At 45.5% G+C, this 21,422-nt stretch overlaps 1 protein-coding gene across 2 annotated transcripts in view; it reads left to right on the top strand.

The window, feature by feature from the left end:
- Positions 1 to 21,422, top strand: part of LOC146173186 (26S proteasome regulatory subunit 4-like) — a 32,816-nt gene that overhangs the window by 6,444 nt on the left and 4,950 nt on the right. The window contains exons 2-6 of one of the 2 annotated variants that reach the window (XM_084584850.1): positions 9,162 to 9,215; positions 11,871 to 11,964; positions 14,281 to 14,423; positions 16,630 to 16,761; positions 20,149 to 20,304. In XM_084584850.1, coding sequence (XP_084440976.1) covers positions 9,162 to 9,215; positions 11,871 to 11,964; positions 14,281 to 14,423; positions 16,630 to 16,761; positions 20,149 to 20,304 — 579 coding nt within the window. Of the gene's footprint in view, positions 1 to 9,161; positions 9,216 to 11,504; positions 11,771 to 11,870; positions 11,965 to 14,280; positions 14,424 to 16,629; positions 16,762 to 20,148; positions 20,305 to 21,422 lie in introns of those variants that run through there. The other variant, XM_084584851.1, reaches the window with a different exon arrangement.

Raw genomic sequence — 21,422 nt, forward strand, 5'->3', positions numbered from 1 at the left:
TTTGTCGACGCCTGCACATCAGAATAGCGAATGGAAATATCAGGTATAATAAAGTCGGAGTTCTATCCGTATGGGTGGCTGTTGTTTTTTTTTTTTAATAAAAAAAAAAAGTTTGAAACGAAAATAGCATCAAGTGCACTATTATTCTTTGCACCAGGCTTTACCATTTGCATTTATTTGAGACAAAATGTATTACAAGTAATGCATTTTCTTTTTAACCTTTACGGTACACACAGTAAATAGGCAGAAATGCTTTGTTTAAGCACTAAAGTGGACTACATGACAAGCCTCTGTATGAACATCTCCTTTGAAGCAAAAATGAAATAATCAGGGGCAGCCATGAGGATTACCATGTATAAGTTTTACTTCTTTAAGAACAATTTGAAAATGGAATTCCATGCACGAGATGCAGATGCTATGGTGTTAATCTCATGCTGTTATGTTTATGAATATTACTGTTTTCAATGCAATGCTATTACCTTTCGCAAGTTCCTGCTTTTGCCTTTCCAATGTCCTTACTCGCTTTTGGCATCCAGAAAGCTTTCTTTTCAAGCTGTCTATTTCTTTTCGCATGCTTTCAACCTGAGGATTAGCATCATCTGAAACAAAATTGGAAAACTGATCACTATTACAATGGTGAAAAAGCAATCATTTACCCTTTAGAACCCAGCACTTGACAGGAACAAGAGCTTTTTTTTCTTGCATATTACCTCTTTTTAAATCTTGCTCTATATGCTTTGGAACAAGTTCCTTTGAACGTCGTATTGGAAGAAGAAACTGCTGCTCACAGCTGTGTTACTAAGAAAAATTAATGAGGCTGACAGCAGAGGTGAGCAGCAAGTGAATGTCAGACTAGGATTAGGGCACTATACAGCCAAATATATTGTTTCTGTCACTTCAAACAAGGGCAAAGAAGAAGCTAAACATTGCATTAACGCAGCGTAACGATAGCTTGTGAACATGCAATTAAGAAGAAATGAGAAACATCCATTGGGCTATATTTGCATCTGTACAGCTGCAAATTCAGCCGAACTTTTACATCACATTTTGCACTTAATTATGCACGGGAATTCGTTACTGAAGTTTCGACCATCTTGAACAAGGTGAACTTTTTGGCACCAAAGGGGTAAATTTCATGTAATTAAAAATTATTATGTACAAAGACAAACATTGATTTGGAAGTAATTTTTAAATGGGTCCTGTAGAGCTTAATAAATGTTTATTTTTCATATTGACATGCAGGTAGTCTGAATCCATGAGCTATGTGACGAGGGCTCTATTTTGCAGACTGCCCCGCTGCGGTGGCGCAGCGGTTAGGGTGCTTGACCACTGAACCCGTGGATGCGGGATGGAATCCCAGCCGTGGCGGCCGCTTTTCGATGAAGGCGAAAAGCAAGGCGCGTGTGTGCTGTGCGATGTCAATGCATGTTAAAGAACCCTTGGACGAAATTGTCGGAGCCCTCCACGATGGCGTCCCTCATAGTCTGAGTCGCTTTGGGACGTTAAACCCCATAATCCATCCTATTTAGCAGACTAAAGCTTCACAAAACTGAGACATCAACACTAACCTTGCGTGCATGAACAAAAGGACGTTGATACTCCTCCTGTGCAGCCAGGTTCATCTGTTCGTAGCTTTTTTCTTGGAGGCTCACTGATGCAGCTCTCCAGATGTGCACATTCACCAGTGCTGGGCACCTGTTCTCTACAACCATGTGTCTGGTTATCACTTAGTTGGAGCTGAATGTCAGTATCTGCAAAATAAGAACGTATTTCCCACATTTGGAGTTAATTGTGGAGGCCAAATTAGAGCACTTTCGTGATATGAAAATTGCATGATATAGTTCACTTACGCTGTAAGGTAGGCGCATTTCCTATTGACGGTTGGGAATGGCTGACAGACGACAGTGTGGTTGTGACAGGTTTCTTCTGGGATTTGAGAAGCGAATGGCTGACAGTGCCTGCAAATAATGATTATTTTACCAATTGCTGAGCCTTGCCATTTGTGGAAATGCATACAAAATGTAATAAACATTTACCTTGCATGTGTGTTGGAGCCACTGTAATCGTCAGTGCTGCATTGTCAGATGTGCAGAGCAGTACTGTCTTCCCCGGAGGCTCAATTACAACACTCTGCATAACACAGGCATTTGTACATGGATTCTCCTCAGTGTCAAATGGAACCTCCTGTGCCGTGTTTCTATCTGTAAAAAAAGAAAAGTGTCATCACCGAGGCCGCCTTGTACACAAGTTTGCAATACCACACAGCTGTAAAATAATAATACACAGCTATCTCACCTGAAGCATCCAGCACACCTGCAGATGAACAGGCCGCAGGCGTAACTGTGTGGAAGCAACAATGCAGTCTCAATTAAAATTCTGCGTAATGGAGGTCTAATAGGTAAATCACTGGTTAGACTAAAACAATTGAGGAATTCGGCACTATGTAACTTGTAATTTTTCAAATTTTCAAAGCGCACTCACCCAAGGTGTGGTCAGTACCGCGAGCATGTGGTGGTTTGCGGGACGGTTTGGCTGGCCGATGTGAAAATACTGATGGAACAGCAGTACATTTCAGCTTCTTTACTCCAAAATTCCTTAGAATCAGTGGCTCGAACTGATCTTCGGTAAAATGAAGCTGTAAAGGGCAATAGTACTAATATTAGGTATGAAGACGAAACATAAAAAATCTAGCTGTGCGGTCGGTCAGAATAAAGCAATTTAGGCTTTTAAGATAGATCGGTGGGCATGAAATAATTTATTACAGGCTGTCTTGCGGATTAGTCGTGTCGCGGGAATGAGAGCACACGAATGTTATGGACACTTTACGTTGAGACTGCCCTTCGGTGCAGCATGAAAATAAAACACTTTTGTACCCGCGTCCCCGTGAACTTTTGCCATGCAGTGCACATGTGCACCTAACACTGCAAACAGCAATTCGCTCATGCGCTATGCGCGAGAACGAATAAATGTAAATGCATCAATTTGGAGCGCGTTATATAATGCACAACACTTCGCAAGAGGCTACAATTTCGGAGCGCATTACTGGGCGAAACGTCGTGGTGCACGCATGAAATGGTTTTCGTTAACTTTATCTCAATTAATTAGCTGCAGTTCGAGCCGGAAGAGTTTCGGGCATTGCGGAGGCTGAAATATGCGCACATTCTTCAACTGGCATACTTTTACAACGCGCGTTATCAACAAACACACCCCTTACCAAATCTCGCACGCTAGCCAGCGCTCGCTATTAGAGCAGCGAATCTACATTGGAAAGCATTAATAGAACTTACCTCGCATAGCTTGCTAGACTTCGTTGGCTTGAAATCTTTTCTCGCAATCCTATGGAGCCACACTTTCTGTCTCGCAACATCACTCTTCCCAAGCGGCACTGTGAACATCGCCAACCCTTTTCCCGACTGGGTTGTGCACCCGAAGGCACAACAGCCCGGCATTTCGGCTTCTGCTACAGGCAGCAAGAAGCGCCCGGGACCGTAAAGCGACTTGCAGCAAACGGCGACAAATATACAAGTGGCCACCGCTGAAAATATGTCGCCGAATGAACTTCACGAGCAAGAAATCAAGCGCGACGCGCCGACAAGCCGGCCGAGCTATGCACCGCTGGTACTGCGTAGGAAGAACATGGCCGACGGAAGAAGCTCCCAACCGGAAGTGCGTTCTGTCCAATAAAATGCGTCGGCGGCGCCGCAAACGTTTTCGCTACTACTTTATTCTGGGTGCATGTTGCGGGAGAGAGGACGGACAATCATGTTCTCGCGACATTGTGGCGGTAGGGCAACCTTGTCGGCTGTGCCCCTATCTATTTTTCGACCCACCCATTCTAAGATGGTTCGACCCGTGCTCGACCTACTTAATCTCTCATGTTGGGCGATTCTCACCGCTTCGGCAAGTTCCGTCCAGCTATTATGCACTCCCATTTCTATCGCACTCATCAGGCGTTGCGTCAAGAGGGCGCTGGGTCTACCCATCTCCTCTACCAATTATTATTAGTATTATTATTATTATTAATGCGAAAGCATTACTAGGCTATGTCGGCGGGGTCCTGTTTACAGAACGTGCCCGCAGCCATTGTGGCAACCTCAGAAGAATTAAGATCAAACTTGGGTGGGGATCGATAGAGGATTACGTGAGGATGCTGAAGAAAAAATGTCAGTAGTATGATTAGTTAATTAATTAGAGCCAAACATGCAAGGTCGACGTCCAAGGGATGTGACGTCACGCCAACCGGAAGTGGCTGTGTTTCTGACTTAATGAGCCAAAGGCATGATAGTGATCAGATGTGTAATGAGGGTCAATAAATAAAATATATAATTAAGGCATACGCAGCGAAAAAGACCAAACAAACGCGCAAAATGGCTATGCATTGTAATGACGTCACAACGATGCAGTTGTCATGGGGATCGCCCCCGTTAACGTCATGGTGTAGTCTAGCATCGTGCCATCATCGATGCCCAGCGGCGTCGCTCTCTACGTTAGGAGGTCAGTCAGTAAACTCGTTACTGCCACCATGTCACGTACGTTGCATCCTGGCAACGCGTGACGTCATCGACGTTTGGTGGCGCCTCCTACGCCAGTCGCTCTCTCACTACCGGCGTTGGAGGCCGGATTGATTGATTTGATTGATTTTATAGGAAGGGAAAGGCGCGGTAACGGTCTCACTTGTTTTCTGTGGACACCTCAACCGCGCCGTAATGGAAGGGAGGAAGGTGGGAGTAAACGTGTAAAGAGAGAAAGAGGAGCCGTAGTGGAGTGCTACAGGGTAATTTCGACCACCTGGGGATCTTTAACGTGCGCTGACCTCCCTTCCCCACGGCGCGGTTCAGGTGTCCACAGCTACAAGTGTGACAGATACTGCGCCTTTCCCTTCCTGTGAACTATTATTAGATTGTTGTTGTGGCTGTAGGCAGAAGGAAAAGAAAATGTACGGGCCTGCTACTGGCTCTGTAGCTGAGCCACCTCCGCTGCCTCGTGCAGATATGAGAATATAGAGAAGAAAAAAGCAAGAGGGAAAGAAAGACGCGCGCCGCAACAACAGCCGTTGTCCACCACCAAGCGGTGGCGTGTGCAATGACGGCCGACAACAGATAAAAATTCGGTGCCAGGCCAGCCCCCGCCGCAAGCAGCGGTGACCCACCTGCACCAGCCCCATCAGGGCAGAGCACCCCCGATCCGGTCTACCCATTATTAGATTATTAGATGAGAAGTATAATCAAAAGAGGGAGAGAAAAGAGGGGCAAGGAGTGTCGAAAAGGCATCAATGTTTTCGCATTTGTCCAATGCAGATTCTAATGTGCTCTCATTGGAGGACTAGGAAGAACATTTATTTCCGCCGAATATGGCGCGGCAGCCACCTCCGGGTCCGCACGCAGGCGTCCGGGGAGGCAGTCTGTCGCACCGCGGCCGGAGGACACCCGGCCCCGTCTAGGAGAAGAGGTCTTCAGCCTCGGCCGCCAGGCGGACGGCGAATCTGTTTTTAGAGCGCAGCTCTTTGGCGTCCGTTCCTGGGTTTCGCGTCGGCGTCGTTGTCGGCCTCGTAACCAGCTCCGCCCCCCTTTCATCCCCCCAGCGCTAGCAGCGACCGACTGATACCGCTGGATGCCGCTGACGCCGCTAGAGAGTCAAGATAACGTGGCTGCATAGAACACCGTCGCCGCCATGCAGAAAGAGGAGGGGAGGGCCCCCCCCCCCCCCCCCCCTGTTCCTGTGTGGCGGATAGGGTGCTCTTGCAGTTGCCGACGCGCCGGTTATTTCACGTAGGCCCCGGCACGTCGACGAATACGTGACCACCTTCCCACGGCTAGACCTGGTTCTTGGCGCTGCGGAAGCGAGGGTATCATATTGTTTGCGTCGGCATCGGCGGAGTTGTCCCTGAAACCAACTCCGCAGCTGGGGTTGACTCACTATCGGCGTCAGCAGCATCAGTCAGTCGCTGCTATCTCTTCCCTCCTCCCTTTATCGCGTTGTCCGCTTGCTGCGCGCGCTTCTGCCCCCATAGTTTGCCGCTGGGTGTACACGCCGCCCCCCTCCCCCCTCTTCTTGCGAGTCTCCGGTTGTCAAAGCGCCGGCTCGAACTTAATTCCTTTCTTCGCTCCTCCTCCAATGCAACCCCTGTGCGGTGGCAATCAGAGAGCCAGATCGGTGGCGGCGGATCTGTATATGTGCACCGCCCGAGCCGAAATTGCCGCTGCCGTTCGCCACTGCGAAATTATCTGCCAGTTCTTTCTGAGCCATGAGCGAGACGACCGGTGGAAGTCCTCCGTCTGCTGCTGCTGCTGCTAAACGAGCTGCCAGAGCAGAGGCCCAGCGCCGTCGCCGCCAGAATCCAGAGCAGTAAGCGAGGCTGAAGCAGAAGCTCATCGCTGCCGTCGAGAAGACCCTGCCGTTCGCGCCGCCGAAGCGAAGGCTCATCGCCACCGTCAAGAGCAACCAGGTGTAAGCGAGGCTGAAGCAGAAGCTCATCGCCGCCGCCGAGAAGGGAGTCTTTGTTAAATGAATACGTGTGAAAAATAAAAATAAAAAAAAAAATCTGTGATAGCGCATGCATGTGTTGCTCGATTTCTTTGCCTCAATCTATCGAAAAGGTGAAACAGCTTATTTGCTGCGCTCAAATTTCGCATTAGGAAGTAACGTAATCGTCGGTAATTTTTTCTTCGGAGCTTCTTAGCGTGGTCTCGCATTCATCGCTACGGTAGTTTTAATCGCGTTGCGCCCTGGGGCACGAACGCATCTCCATGTTATGTGATCTAATGTTGCCACGTGGCCGCAAAATTTACAAATTTCGGTTTCTGCACAGTCCCTCGGTCCCTCTTCCGCCCTCTGGCACCCGTCCAACTCCTCCACAGGGGCGAAAAGAAATTTCGAGCTTGGAGTCTTCTCCAGTCGTATGATTCCTTTTTACTCAGGGATCTATCCGGTGGCGGATATATCCTCCGGTCTTTCTTCAGGTTGTCGGTTACATCCCTAAACTTACCAATACATTCTTTGCTTTTAGATGTTGTTGTGGAGGCGCCCGCAGCACCCCGGTAGCGAGGAGCGGGCGAGCATGTGGGCAGCCTCGTTGCCGGCGAGACCGGCGTGTGCTGGGGTCCAGATTATGGTCACGCTTTCGGCGAGAGACGACCTCGGCGGCTGCGTTTCGATGGAGGCGAAACGAAGAGGCGTCCGTGTGCTGTGCGATGTCAGCGCACGCTAAAGATCCCCAGGTGGTCGAAATTACTCCGTAGCCCTCCACTACGGCTCCTCTTTCTCTCTTTCCACTTTCACTCCTATCTTCCTCCCTTCCCTTACGGCGCGGTTGCGGTGTCCACAGAAAACCAAGTGAGACAGTTACCGCGCCTTTCCCTTCCTATAAATAAATCAGACGACTCTCAGAATTTTTGCAGCAGGATTGCTGACTCTACCCTTGCTAAAATTCCTAACCGCCGCTTTGCTATCGCTGATGACGTGTTTCACACCTGGTCGTGCAATGACAATCTAAGAATTTTCTTAAGCTTTTTTTTTTTTTTTGAGGTGGTAGGGATAGTGAGCAAAAAAAATATAAAATAATGATTGAAAAATGAAAAGTGTGTGCGTAAAGCTTAGTAAATAAAATCAAGCTTGAGAAGCGCTAACAAATATTCCGGTTGCAGTATCTGTCATAAAGACGAAGAGTTGAACAAGCACACGCAGAATAGAGAAAGAAAAATACAGAACACAGGAAAAAAAAAAAAACTTCCTGCCATCAATTTAGAGAAGAACAACTTCCTGCAAAGTTTAAAGGCTGTGTTATCTAATAGAGGATTTCTTGAATATTCGCCAGCATTTTTTTAAATTCTGGCGGAAATGTGATAAAGACGAAGTGTTGTAGGCACGATGCACGCAAGATTGAGAACGTATGTGAAGAAAAATAGAAGGGCTATAGAGTGAAGTCGATTGCTGCGTTGCTTTCTTGAGTCCTATTTACGATACAACGATAACTCGCGGGGCTGAAACTTGTGTGTTTTTCAAGCGTCACTTACATACAAGTCTACCTTCCTGTTTCAAATCCAGATATTTTCTCTTTTTTTTCCTACTTTGAAGTAATAATATTTGGTTCACTGGAAAGGAAAGGCGCAGTATCTGTCACGCTTTGTGGACACCAGAATCGCGCCGTAAGGGAAGTGAGTAAGGTGGGAGTGAAAGTGGAAAGCCAGAAAGGGGAGCCGTAGTGGAGGGCTACGGAGTAATTTCGACCTCCTGGGGATCTTTAACGTGCGCTGACATCGCACAGCACACGGATGCCTCTTCGTTTCGCCTCCATCGAAACGCAGCCCCCACGGTCGGGATCGAACTCGGGTACTCCGGCACAGTGGTCGGCGATTTTGACAAATTCAGTGACTCTGTATATATATTGTCAGAGTGGGGGCCAATTGATTTATTTATTAAAAAGTGATTTATTTATAGAAAGGGAAAGGCGAGGTAACTGATTAAAACTGATTTATTTATAGGAAGGGAAAGGCGCGGTAACTGTCTCACTTGTTTTCTGTGGACACCGCAACCGCGCCGTAAGGGAAGGGAGGAAGATGGGAGTGAAAGGGGAAAGAGAGAAAGAGGAGCAAAACCGTGGACAGCTATGGACGAGGAGGAGGAGAAAACTTTATGGCGGAGAAATTGATGTGTTCTTTGTTCGTGGAAGGACAGCTATGTTTTTAAACTTATTTTCATTTTCAAAAAATTCCCGCTTCTTAAAGTGGTAAGCTTCGAGGCATCTGTCCGTTAAAAAGGCTGTAGCTGTTACCATCATCATCGTCATTATTTGTTTTTTTTTTTATCTCTACCACATTTTGGTGCTGTGGCGACCTGCTCGAAGGGGTGCAGCCCTGTCAGCATCTGCCGAGCCGGGATGGTAATTTTCTGTTACTTATATGCTCTTTATGTAAGCATACTGTACGTTTAAGCAGGCTCTCAAAGTTACGACGCATGCATATGTATGCTTAAACTGTGAATAGAATTAAACGCGAGAGTTGGTTATATATGTCCATGGCTCACTGACCGGGCAATTCTTTAGAATTACTCCACTTTCTTTTAGCGGATTATTTTACGAAACCGCGCTTACGGTTAGCTCGGTTTGATGTGCACGGTATTCACAAGCACCTATTTACTATAGTGTGTTCGCGATCTTTCTACAGGATCAAAATCACTCTCAGGGCGGCGGTGCTGGACCCGGCGAAAGGAACGATAAGGTAATATGGCGTTCGTATTCATACATTAAACATACCCGGCCCCAACTGTCCCTTCGCATGACTTGGGCTCCGGGGCTCGGGCATACTGCTGGACCAAGTTGAAGTACTTGACCTGATAGCTGCATAATTTTTGTGAAAAAAAAAAAAAATGCCGATCGATGATTACGTTACTCCCTAATGCGAAGTTTGAGCGCAGCTCGTCAGCCGTTTCACCATTTCGATAGATTGAGGCAAGGATTTCGAGCACGACGTGTATGTACAATTACTCCTGGACTAGTAGAGGACCACCCTGGAAGACTTTTTTTCTTATTAATTGTTTCCATCCATCCTACAATTACAGACTTCTTTATTTCCCACACATATTCCTTTAAGAAACATTCCGCTAACAATTCTTGACTGTCATGTAGGAAGCTTTGCGGGCAGAGAAATGAAGAGAGCAATTAAGTCATCGGAAGGTTGTTGGAGGCAGTGCACGTGGACCCATAGGAACGTTGCACGGCGAAGAGATAGCAGCGACTGAATGGGGCCGCTGACACCGCTAGCGAGTCAAGACAACGTGGTTCGGCGTTTCGGCTTGGCATGAACGCACCGTGATCCACTGATGCCGAGCCGGCACTTCGGCAACCGGAGAAAAAAAAACCTCTTTCCACTTTCACTCCCACCTTCCTCCCATCCCTTACGGCGCGGTTGATGTGTCCACAGAAAAACAAATGAGGCAGCTACAGCGCCTTTCCCTTCCTATATATCAATCGGCAACCGGAGAACACCATCGCCGCCACACAGGGAGAGGGGGGCGGGTTACACGCAGCGGCGAACGATGGCGGTAGAGTTGACTCTAGGTGGCGGCAGGAGCGCGCGCAGCAATCGGAGAACACGCGCGGTCACCATCACTGAGGAAGAGAGAGGAAGGGGGAGTGGGGGAGCGCGCGCTGCCCCGGCTGCGGAACTGCAGGGGCACTGTGCAAGGGTATTCACAAAAGGGAGAACCCCACCCCTCTCTTCTCCACCCCTCTCGACCGGGATGTTGTGAAAACGAGCCGCTTTCGACCGCCGGGACGTTTCCCGGGGTCCCCTCGGTGGTGGGGGGCTTTCTGTCCGCTGGCACAAAAGCTCCCCAGGAAGGAGGGGTGTCCGCGGCCTTTTTCGCTCGGCTGGCAACTTCGCGGGTCGCGCGCTGCGGGAAGCGCGTGATTGTAGTTGGTATTCGGTGGTTGCTGGTGGTATGGTTCTAGCCACTATACTGGTGGTAAGAGAACCGGGCTAAAGGCGCGAACAGCACAGGGTCAACTCTGACGACTAATTTTTATTTCGCTCGCAGTGAAACAAGAGAAACAGCCAGACAGGAAATGCTGCAGGTGACACTGTAACGGCTAGCGGCCTGTGCCAGTCTTGGTTGCGCGACAAGTTGGGAGCCAGCGACTTCTAAGCAATGTTGCAAATTCATTCTTTTTTATTGCGAAAGCAATACTACTTTCACTTTCAGCTCCTCGCGTGGCGAGGCCGCGGTAGCTATCATTGACCTTTAGCTTGACCTCTGCTATGACGTCATACCATCTGCCGCAAAAACCAGGGGCCCAACTTGTGCCGTCGCGAGGCGAGGCCGCGCGTGGTGGCTGCTGCCGCCCGCCGCGCGCCTAGCGGTGTGACGTCACAGCTGCAAGACCATATAATTTGGGAATGCCCTAAGTCTCCGGGCGCTAGGGACAACATTAAAAGTAGAGAAGCCTGGGTAACCCTGCTGCGAAGCGACGTCCCCGCTGACCAGCAGAAAGCCGTCCGCCTGGCGGCTGAGGCCGCGAATAACCAATGTATATTCGCCAGTCCTTAGTCGCGGAGGTTCCAGCCCCCGTTCCTTAGGCCTGCGTGCCAGGAGCGGGGAGTAGGGGGCCTCCTAAATCGGTGGAAATTAAAGTTTTAATCAATCAATCAATCAATCCAACTTGTGCCCTCGCGAGGCGAGGCCGCGCGTGGTGACTGCTGCCCATAGAGGAAATGTGATATATATATATATATATATATATATATATATATATATATATATATATATATATATATATATTGAGTAGGACTGCATCAAATGTTAACTGTGATTAAGAACTGAACTTTTCACTGCAACAGCGTCATATATCGTTGAAAAGGTTCTTACGAATAGAATTCGAAATTATGCTCAGTCTTTGTTGTACCCAGAGTTAACGCCTTATGATTTTCATTTTCAAGCTTACAAAAGCTCTGTTTTCAATGAAGAAAGCATCATTATCATTAAAACAAAATGTCTCAATACATGCCAACTTAAGTTGGTTGCCAGTGTTTCAAGATTCTAGGAGCGGGCTTGCTTTTGTGAGGTGGTCACGTGCAAGAATAATATCCCTTTTGATGCGTTAAAGAAGGTGACCTGTGAACAAGTACAGCACCACCGATTGCAGCATATTTTAAATGGCAAGATGTATGGCGGTGTTTCAAGCTAACCAAAGCATCGCGTGAACACTGGCTGTTTGAATGTTAGCCGGCAACAGCGAAGTGATGAACCCTGATCGTCTAATGCATAGTTTGTCAGTGTATGTCTTGTATGTTGCGTTTGATAGATTGTTCTTGCAGATATCATAACTGGACACTGCAGTGGCGTGTGCTGACTCTAGGGTTGTCTTATGCCTTCAGAGCAGGAAGCGCAAGCATGAATCGGTTACGCCCAGCTATGGGGGTAAACGGAGATGCACCAGGGGACCTGAGCCAGCAAGGAAGCTTCCCGCTGGTGAGTGCCGGCAAAGTCTTGATTGCATGCTTTCTTATTTTAAAATGCCCATGAAAAGCTATTTACTAAAACTGAAAAATTCAGACAAGCAATAGATTCGCATCAATTATCTCCGCAACACAAAAATTTTTAAGCTAGCTTCATTCATCATTATCATCAGCCAGGCTCCACTGCAGGATGAAAGCCTCTCCCATTTTCCTCTAATTAACTGGGTCCTATGCTAGCTGCATCCTCTTGACCCATGCGAAATACTTAACCTCAACCACCAACTTAATTTTCTGCCACCCCTGCTAAGCTTTCCTGCCCTTGAAATCTATGGTGCTAGCTTTATTAGTGCTGGCCATATCAGCAAAAAAAAAAGTATGCTCCTCCTCTCCCTCCTCAACTCAGCACATGCCGGCACACAAGAAAAAATGAAGACGAATCGCAGTGGTGCCCCACCATGTCATGTTACGCCTGCGCCACTTAGGAGAGTCCAATGAGTGCGCACACCCAGCAAGCCCCAATAATGTCATCGGGAGGAAGTGCGTGGCGAGGTGTCGCTTGAAACAGTTGCAAGTGGTTGCCAGCCCAGAAGCGATTAAAAAAAATTATTTGTACATTAAAAGCTTCACGAAAAGCTTAAATTTCAATCGAATACTCACAAAGAACACTTCTATGTATTTCTTGCATTCAAATGTAACCACAAGTGCCATTTCAGGGGCTCTTAATATTACATGAATTGCATTATTGGTATATATATACAGATAACCATGTATGTACTAGCCTGACTGCTGTGTAATTTACCATTGAATTTCTGCTTTTGGTTTCAGCAGCCACACTATTGTCTGCAGCATAAAAAATGCAATGTAATCTCTATTCTGCAATTTTGGTTTACAATGCTTTGACAAATCTATCTTGATTTAGAGCTGGAATGTCAAGAAATCATAAGGTAGCAATTATATTACATTTTTTTGCCTGACATGACTTTTTATAGCATGCATAATTTGGCTGTTGGACCTGACACAGAAGAAATTCTGTCGCAATTATTTTTGGGGCCATTATCAGGTACCACATGGTGATTCATGTACACTAATGTCCTTGGCATGAATATAAAGAAGGAAGTGGGCAGCTAATAATTTTATGTCTTATGTTCTTTTAAGTGATTCTGGCAGGTATCGGACAGGGCCTGCATCGTTGCCTGTAAACGAGAAATACATCATGGAGCCACCCCTAATAGCTGCTGTATTCTGCTCAGACTGAAAAGAAACTTCATAGGAAGAAAAAAATTATTTATTTCATTCAAAATTTTCGCTGTCTTGCTTCTTGCGATATGATGGCTTAAATATAGTTACTGTAACTGTTATAAAAGTGCAGGTTTACGCATGGCTGTGCAAAAAAGCTCGTTGTTTAATGCAAAAGCATTGCTTTGCCAGGACGGCTGTGAAGCCTCTTAAAAAAAAATCGCTGTCAGTGGATGTCAAACCCAGAAAGATGCAAGAGGTCAGCTTTACTGGCCGCAGCGTTCAACCACCACACCATCCGGTAGTCGTGGTTTCTTCATGTGCTAGGCTGCGATTTTTTTATGCTGTACTTCTAATGTCGTCATCCTTATCTCTGACAAAGCTCAACTAAAGACCTCAATTAAGCCTCCTACATCCTATTAAGGCCCAAAGCAGCCAGTAAATACTTAGGTAAACATGGCAGTATGTAACAAAGCAAAGCTAAATGAAGAAAAACTTGGCCAAGAAATTTATATAAATGCTCCTGCATGTACATCCGTACGTGCTTGGACAAGCTATATTGCCACTTCGTAGCCCTTTGAGCACAATAAATTTTGTTCACATCCCAAGAACCAACTACCACTACTGCCTGCAAGCCGTTTTAGCAGTGTAAACTGGTACTGTGCATAGCATCAGTGCAAATGATAACTCGGTGTCAGTGGCCAGGTGATAGAAGTTCTCATTTGTTTGTTTGCATTCCCATACATTTGTTCACAGTGCTGCTAACTCCGTGACAGAAGTTGTGGCAGAACAGAAAAAAGCATAGCAAAGAACAATACAATGATCACGCTAATAGTGAGCAACAGCAATGCATGACACGTGAGAGCTTGTCTAACATTGTGGCTTTGAGACAGCATGATATTGTCCAGCATACTGTGCAATTTCAGTGCATGTTGAGGAATCTCAGGTGGTCAAAATTAAATTGTAGCTCTTTTCCACTAGGGCACCTTTCATAGCCCGTGTACAGCTTTGGGTTAACAAACCCTATAATGTGCCTCATATCAGTGTACATTTGCAGAGGATGCTTCGCTTTACTGGTGCCCCGTCCTTGCAGTGACTCCCTATGCCCAGTGCCGGCTGAAGCTACTGAAGCTGGAGCGCATAAAGGACTATCTGCTCATGGAGGAGGAGTTCCTGCACAACCACGAACGCCTAAAACCACAGCTGGATTTTTCAGTATTTTTGGATGCCTTGGTGGTGAGCTCCAATGCCATGGTCCTTCCCTAGCATATGATGATGATGATAAAACTTTTAACTGAAAGAAAAAATGGAAGGGGATTTATGGGAAGGTTGGTCAGATTTTTAGTCCGAGATTCCGTTGGCTAAGGCCGCTGCCCTCGCTCTCTCCACGAGGGCTCGCTGGTCTTCGAGGTCCGAGCTGGACAGGGCTGCTTCCCATCCTTCCCACGTTGGCTGCTGTATAGTGTCTAAGGCACTATTGGCCTGGCAGGCCCATATCATATGGCACAAATCTGCTTTCTGCTCGCAAAATTAACATTTGGCTGAAAGGATTCCTGGATCGATAGCGTGAAGCTTTACTGGATTGTTAAAAGACAAGGTTTGTAATCGGTGTGAATTCCGCTGTTCTATTTTATCTAATCCCTTGGCTGGACCCGGAAACTTTTGCCTTGTTAAGCGCAATTGCTGTAATACGTCAGCATAGGTTAATAATGGTTGTGGAGGGTCCGAGATATCAGGGATGGAGGAGGAAGGAACCCGGGGGAGAAAAGCTCGGGCAGCAGCATATACACACTCATTTCCCTCTACACCCTGATACCCAAATAAGCTCTGTGCAAAGCGCACACCCCAGATTGTTTCAGGATCTTGCAGGTTAGGGCAATTCTGCACCGTCTGCGAGTCCGTAATTATGCATTCAGAATTAGGATGCAAATCAGCCATGGCAATTGCCACCTCTATCAACTCTGCAATTTTCCCGTGCTGAACAGAAAGTCCATTGACCATCTGCCTCTGATGCACCACCGATAAGGGCGAGACCCCTCTTACAGGACCCGCAGCATCCATGAAGGCTTCCTCTGATTTATATGGAGCAACTCTTGTGCGTCATGTTGGCCCTCACACTCCTCCTTGCTTGATGATATTCCTGGTGCATGTTTTAGGGAGGGCAGTGTCCAAAACATGCCCCTCCACTCCTTCAGGGATGCCTTGTCTTGCTTCCACGTAGCAAGGGCAGCTGATATTTAGGTCCTCCAGCACCTTGCACCCGGCTTTTGCTACTTATAGTCTGGCAAATTGACTTGAGAGGCGGGCCTCAATCAGCTCGTCCATGGTATTGTGCACTCCCAACTGTAGCAAGCGCTCTGTAGATGTCTTGACCAGCAGTCCCAACACCTTCTTGTATGCTGTTCTAATTATGACATTCTGTTATGCTGTTCTAATTATGGGGCCAGGTACACGATTCGGCTGAGTAAAACGGCTTGAACCAACCGAAGAGTGTCATTCATCCTCATCCCATTCTTTTTAGTGGTCATGCACATTACTTGCTCGCATACAGTATGCAGCTTAGTAGTCATTAGTGCGTAGGCTCCCTTGTTAACTAGTAGCCCCTGGATATGCACTGTTTTCACCTCAGGAATCACAGCATCATGCAGCGTAATTTCGACAGGGGCTTCATGTCCTGGACTGCGCATGATAAGTTCTGATTTTTCTGGAGAGCATCACAGCCCACACCTCAAGCATATGGCTGGTTTCTCCCTCGAGCATATGGATGGTCCCTCCCTCGAGCATATGGATGGTCCCACCATCTAGCATATGGATGGTCCTTCCCTCAAGCATATGGATGGTACTTCCCTCAAGCATATGGCTGGTCCCTCCATAGAGCATTGGATGGTCCCTCTATCAAGCATATGGATGGTTCCTCCATCGAGCATATGGATGGTCCCTCCCTTGAGCATCTGAATGGCCATATGCTCGAGGAAGGGACCATGGCAGGGGGAAGTCTGTGGAGAACAGGAAATAGTGGTTGCATTTTAACCTGAGAAAGTGTTATTAGAAGACATTCACTGACCACTGAGTGTGTCCATCTAGCACTGATGCATCAGTATTTTGCACTTGCACCAAGCACCCTTCTAGGGAATGTGTACAAATGCTCGTTTCACACTAGAGGAGGCGAATAAAATTTTTTAAAGATTGCAGCTGACGCATTCCATATTTGTAGCTTTGTAGTCTTCAAACATTTGATCTATTTCATATTTCTGGACCAGTGGGCCTGTTTCTGCAGTGTCCTGATTGCAGTTCTGTTTTGAAGTGAGCTCATAACTCTTTCAGGAAAGCAATGTCACCTGTAGGTCTATGTGACCAATCCCTTGCATGTGTAATGAATGTGAAAAAGAGCTCTTCCTTTTCTGTGTATTCTCCACAGAGATGCAATTATGTGTGTCTGCAGGTGGACTTTCTGAGGGGCTGCCCACTCAGGGTGGGTGTACTGGAGGAAATCGTGGATGAAAACCATGGCATCGTGCAGATCCCCCCTCTCCCTTTCTCATTCTATGTCAGCATACTTTCCTTCGTCGACAAGGTTTGTATATTGGTATGTTATCTTGGCAGAGCGTTTTGGGGCAACCTTCTCTAAAGCCTTTTAGCAGAATGTGGTCCTTCAAGGCTACTAGCACACTGACATCATTTGATCATGCATAGTGGGTGTACCCAGATAAAGGTAACAAAGCTTTTTAAAGAACACCAAAGCATCCGCTTTGCTTTCGAGAACTACCAAGCTCAATCCTCGGCCTCACCAGGCACCCATTTGTTTTCCGATTGATGCAGGATTTGCTTTTCTGGGGTAAAATGCTTGGGAAAATGGCCATAAACCAAAAATGTTGCACTGATGGGTCAGTGATTTATTCTACAATCAGACAGCGTTAAGTCCATCTCATGTATGTGGCTCTTTTTTGCAACCAACTGAGGGCTGTATGGCCTTGTCTGTAGTATATTTTCTATTTTTCAAAGGTAATTATTCAATAAAGGCTAATTATTTATCCTTTAAATTAGTCACTTCGGGAATGAAACATCAATGCGGATGTTGTTAGTCGTAGTCAAAAACAGCTGTCTAAAATGTTTTCAACAGGGTACCATTTACCCAATTTTTTTTGGGCTGACCTTAAAGAATAACATTCATAAACAAAAATGTTTCCACATAACGATAGTGCTGCTTCAGCATCCTAAAATGCGTCTCAGACATCAAAATCTGCCTTTGTATGGAAGATTATCTGCAGCCAAATTATATCTGCATAAACGGTGCTTGCTACACAACTGTTTTTCAAGAAAGTCTACAATTTTTTAATTGACAGTTGGTTCCTTAAGCCACTATTTAGAAATGTAGGAATTAAATTAGTGTTTTACAAATTAATGAGCTTTAGACAGCAAAAAAAGTATGGTGGACTAGAGCATGGTTCACCAGTTCAGTTTGCTTATAATGTGACCAAGTTCTTGAAACAGAGTGGCCCAGCTCAGTGAAACTGACTGAGGACTGTTGAGAATACCATGCTTGGGACACCCATGATGTATGTGCAGACTGTGAAGTTGTTACCGGGTTTTGTGAATGCGGAAACTGCACATTATGCTCATTGATGTGGCTTGTCGTACATTGTTGTTAAAGTTATTCGCAATTAGTAGTTGGGCTTTTGTTGGTTTTTAAGGCTAAGGCACAACAGCAACAAAGACATAAGGCAGGAAGGCTATCAGGCACCAATCTTATTCTCATTTTGTGTCTCATCACCATTGCATGTACCTGGTCTAATTCATTGTGGCAGACCCCCTAGCTCCGAAAAATACTTTAACAAAGTAAAGTATAGGTTATTTAAATGAGTGACCAAGAGCTCTATTTAGCGGTGTGTATTAGCTCCAGCACAGTCAAGCCCAAAGTGCTTGTGATAGCTTTGAAGCTTCCAAGCCTGGTGAGTGAAAAGAAAATCAGCTAGAGTTGATTGAATGCATGCGTGAATAATGGAACTCACTCTGAGGTTTGTCCCTTTACTATTTAACTTATTCATTGGCCTGCACATGCAGAATCAGAATTAGATTTTTTGTTTGACCGTCACATAGTAAGTGAAATTCTGTGTACACTGGGGCCACTACTCTTTGTGCATGTGCCATATTAACTCATGTATTGTGCCTGCTTCGATCATGAACACTCCCTCATCTTTTCGTGCACTGATGGTATTGAGTGCTTGCAAACTCCCCATTTTTCAATCAAACAGAAAGAGCTGCGTGATACTACAAGGCACGTGCTATCCGTTGAATCTCAGATTAGTATATACCTGAGTCTAAGGGGCAAGAAATGATGATTCGCAAAAAATCTGAAAACATATAAGCCATGCCAGCTCACAATGAGTTTCTTGGTTTGATCTGCTGTATTAAATTTTTTTATGAACTTGCTGTGGCTGGGACTTGTGCTGTGTGCTGTGAGATGTACTCTCTTTCTCTTTAGATACCATTACGAGGCGTTACGTGAGTTATGTAGAGGTTAAACATAACAAAAAAGATAAATATTCTCTCTAGAGCATAAATCATACTTCAGGGTATATTTTGCTTTATTTAGGAAATGTCATTCCAGATGGGGTATTTATTCCACAGGCCTGCTCATTGTCCTGGTTTTCCTCCTTCAAATTTTTTTAAACATTTTAACCCATGTAATACCCTGCAACTTTTTTTTTATAAAAGTGTGTTCATTGTGCAAGGAAATGTATGGTTTCAGCAATTCTTTTCTAACTAGATACCTATTACAGTATTAGCTAACATGTCAGCTGGTTCTTAGCACAGACATATAAATTTAGATTATTTAGCTAATAACAGGATTAAAGATGTGCCCTAGCATGTTTTTAAATAACTTCCAACGGCACTGTTTCTTTGGTTTCAGTTTCCAAGGAATATGCTGGCAGAAATATGCACAAAGCTGCCAAAATAGGTTATACGCATTCCTATATCTCAAACCGTGACACGATTGCTGCTCCATCATCAAAAGGCAACCGCAAGTTGCATGAACTCACAGCTGACGCTAGTGCATCCAATTTGTTACTTTAGTAGCGCATTAATTGTGGCATTTTGTGTGCTCTTTTTCTATCACATGCCAAGGAAACCAGAGCCAAAACTGTAGGCAAGTAAAATATGAAGATGCTTAATGGACATCACAACACCAGTGGACAACTCATGAACGTATGCAACAGCATTAAAAACATGTTGCTGCTGCAGATTTCAAATGTCTGTGTAGCTCAACATGTTGTCACCTTTTATTTTATTGCTTTTTTATCAGGACAGTTTACTGTGAGTTCAACATAGAGAATTTTAGTGGCTCTTTCTTCACTACAGTAGACACAGGCAGCATTGATTCGGGCTCAATTCTAACACATCTGCACACAACTAAGCATAGTTGCCAACTGCTGCCAAGCCTGGCATTGCTCATAGGCATGTTATGTGACCAGTGCATCTGCTAACCCTGTTATACCACGTGGTCCCATGATGTCACACTGCACCGGTGCTCAGCCATATCACATATAACCTCATGACGTCATCAGCCTCTCGACCAATGAGTTTATAGTTTGTGACACCTCTTGAATCACGAAATTCCTTACACCACCAGGTTACACATTCATAATATGCTGGACACATCTTCATTTATAGCCTCCTAGGGCCCTCTATATTGCTAGGAAAAAAAAATTACCAAGTTTGATGTCCATACGAACTTCTTTAGAAACTTGACAGTGCTTAATTGGTGCATTCAGTAACTGGCCAAGCATTCACATTCACTCGACCCTTTTCTCCCTTTGCACCTCATTTTTCCTGCTGTTACTTGAAGAAGTGCCCATTTTGCCAGCCTCTTTCTTAGCTCTGCTATGATAGGATGCCGTTGATCCTAGCCTACCTGTGACCTGGTGCCACAGTCTGGCATCTCTGGTTCCTTAATCCATAGGACAAGCTGATGCCTGGCTGCACTGTTCTTCTGAATGACCTACTCTTGGTGGTGGGTGTGGTCTCGAATGACGACCCCACAGTGAATGCCATGAAGCTTGAAAGGGCCCCAGCGGAGACTTACGCGGACATTGGAGGCCTTGAGCAGCAAATCCAGGTTAGATCCGGCAGCCCACGCTTTCTGCTGCCATCTCCTTTTTATCTGTGCACGTCTCAATCACCACTCTAAAGTGTGCATGGCACATACGATGAAGATGTAGCTGAGGAAATCGTCTGTGGCTGCCCTTTCAAAATGTCTGTTGGAAGCTATCTGTTCAAAACAGCACAATAAGTGCATGTGGTAGTATTGCGCTAATTGTCTCCAAACAGCTTCCTAACTACTAACAACCGCTTCAGTGCGTACTTTGTTGAGCAAGAAATATTTCAAGATGTTTTGCTTATGTTTGTTTCTGTGGGTCACAGCCTTATACTTCCAGTGTTTTAAAAATAATTTTTTGTTGACATAATATTTGACAAATTCACAGTCTCATCTTGCTCGTTGCTCTTCACAAAAGAGTGCACTGCCCTCTAACCCTCCATTTTTGCTCTCCCAATCCTTTCATACTGTGCACTCTTCTTTGCCAGACTGGCTGGCAGATGAGTCACCAGCTTGTACAGAGAATTTGCTGCCCTCGTCGCACTTCCAGTTTTCTTTACAATACATACATACGCATCGTTTTCATCAATGTTTTCATAGATTCTAGTAAGGGTGATGAAAGCCTAGGAGTTTCCCAAATCCGCTTATTGCTGACTGGTTTGTGCATATGCATACACCACCGCCAAAGAGGGTGCCCATGACGTCATGGCTTTAAAAAAATGAAATGATGGCCTTTTCACATGTATGTAAATAATTGAATTGCGTTTAATTAACACCTGTATCCTTGCAATAATTTTCTTCTAGTAAAGAAGCATATTTCCTTTCTTTTTATTGTCTCGTCCAATCCGTCGTCAGTGTAGGCCACTTTACGGGAAGTGCATCACAAAAGAGAATCAAGCGCATCAAAATGTTCTCATGTGTGGTGGCCCTCACTGCTGGGATTATGTGGGCTAGGAATACTAGGATCCAGTTATAAAAAGAACTTTTTTTTTAAAGTTTATTTTTAAAATTTATTTTAGGCTATTTTTGGGCAACATGTCATTTTTACCTTTGGCTATATTTGGGCTATTTTTTTAGCTTTTTAGCGGTGAGTGCTTGAACCCATCTGGTAATCCTAAAGCCATTCAACAAAATTTGAC

This window comes from Amblyomma maculatum, chromosome 11 (genome assembly GCF_055883805.1).
Source record: "Amblyomma maculatum isolate TAMU_Amacu chromosome 11, ASM5588380v1, whole genome shotgun sequence".
Classification (NCBI taxonomy): Eukaryota; Metazoa; Arthropoda; class Arachnida; order Ixodida; family Ixodidae; genus Amblyomma; species Amblyomma maculatum.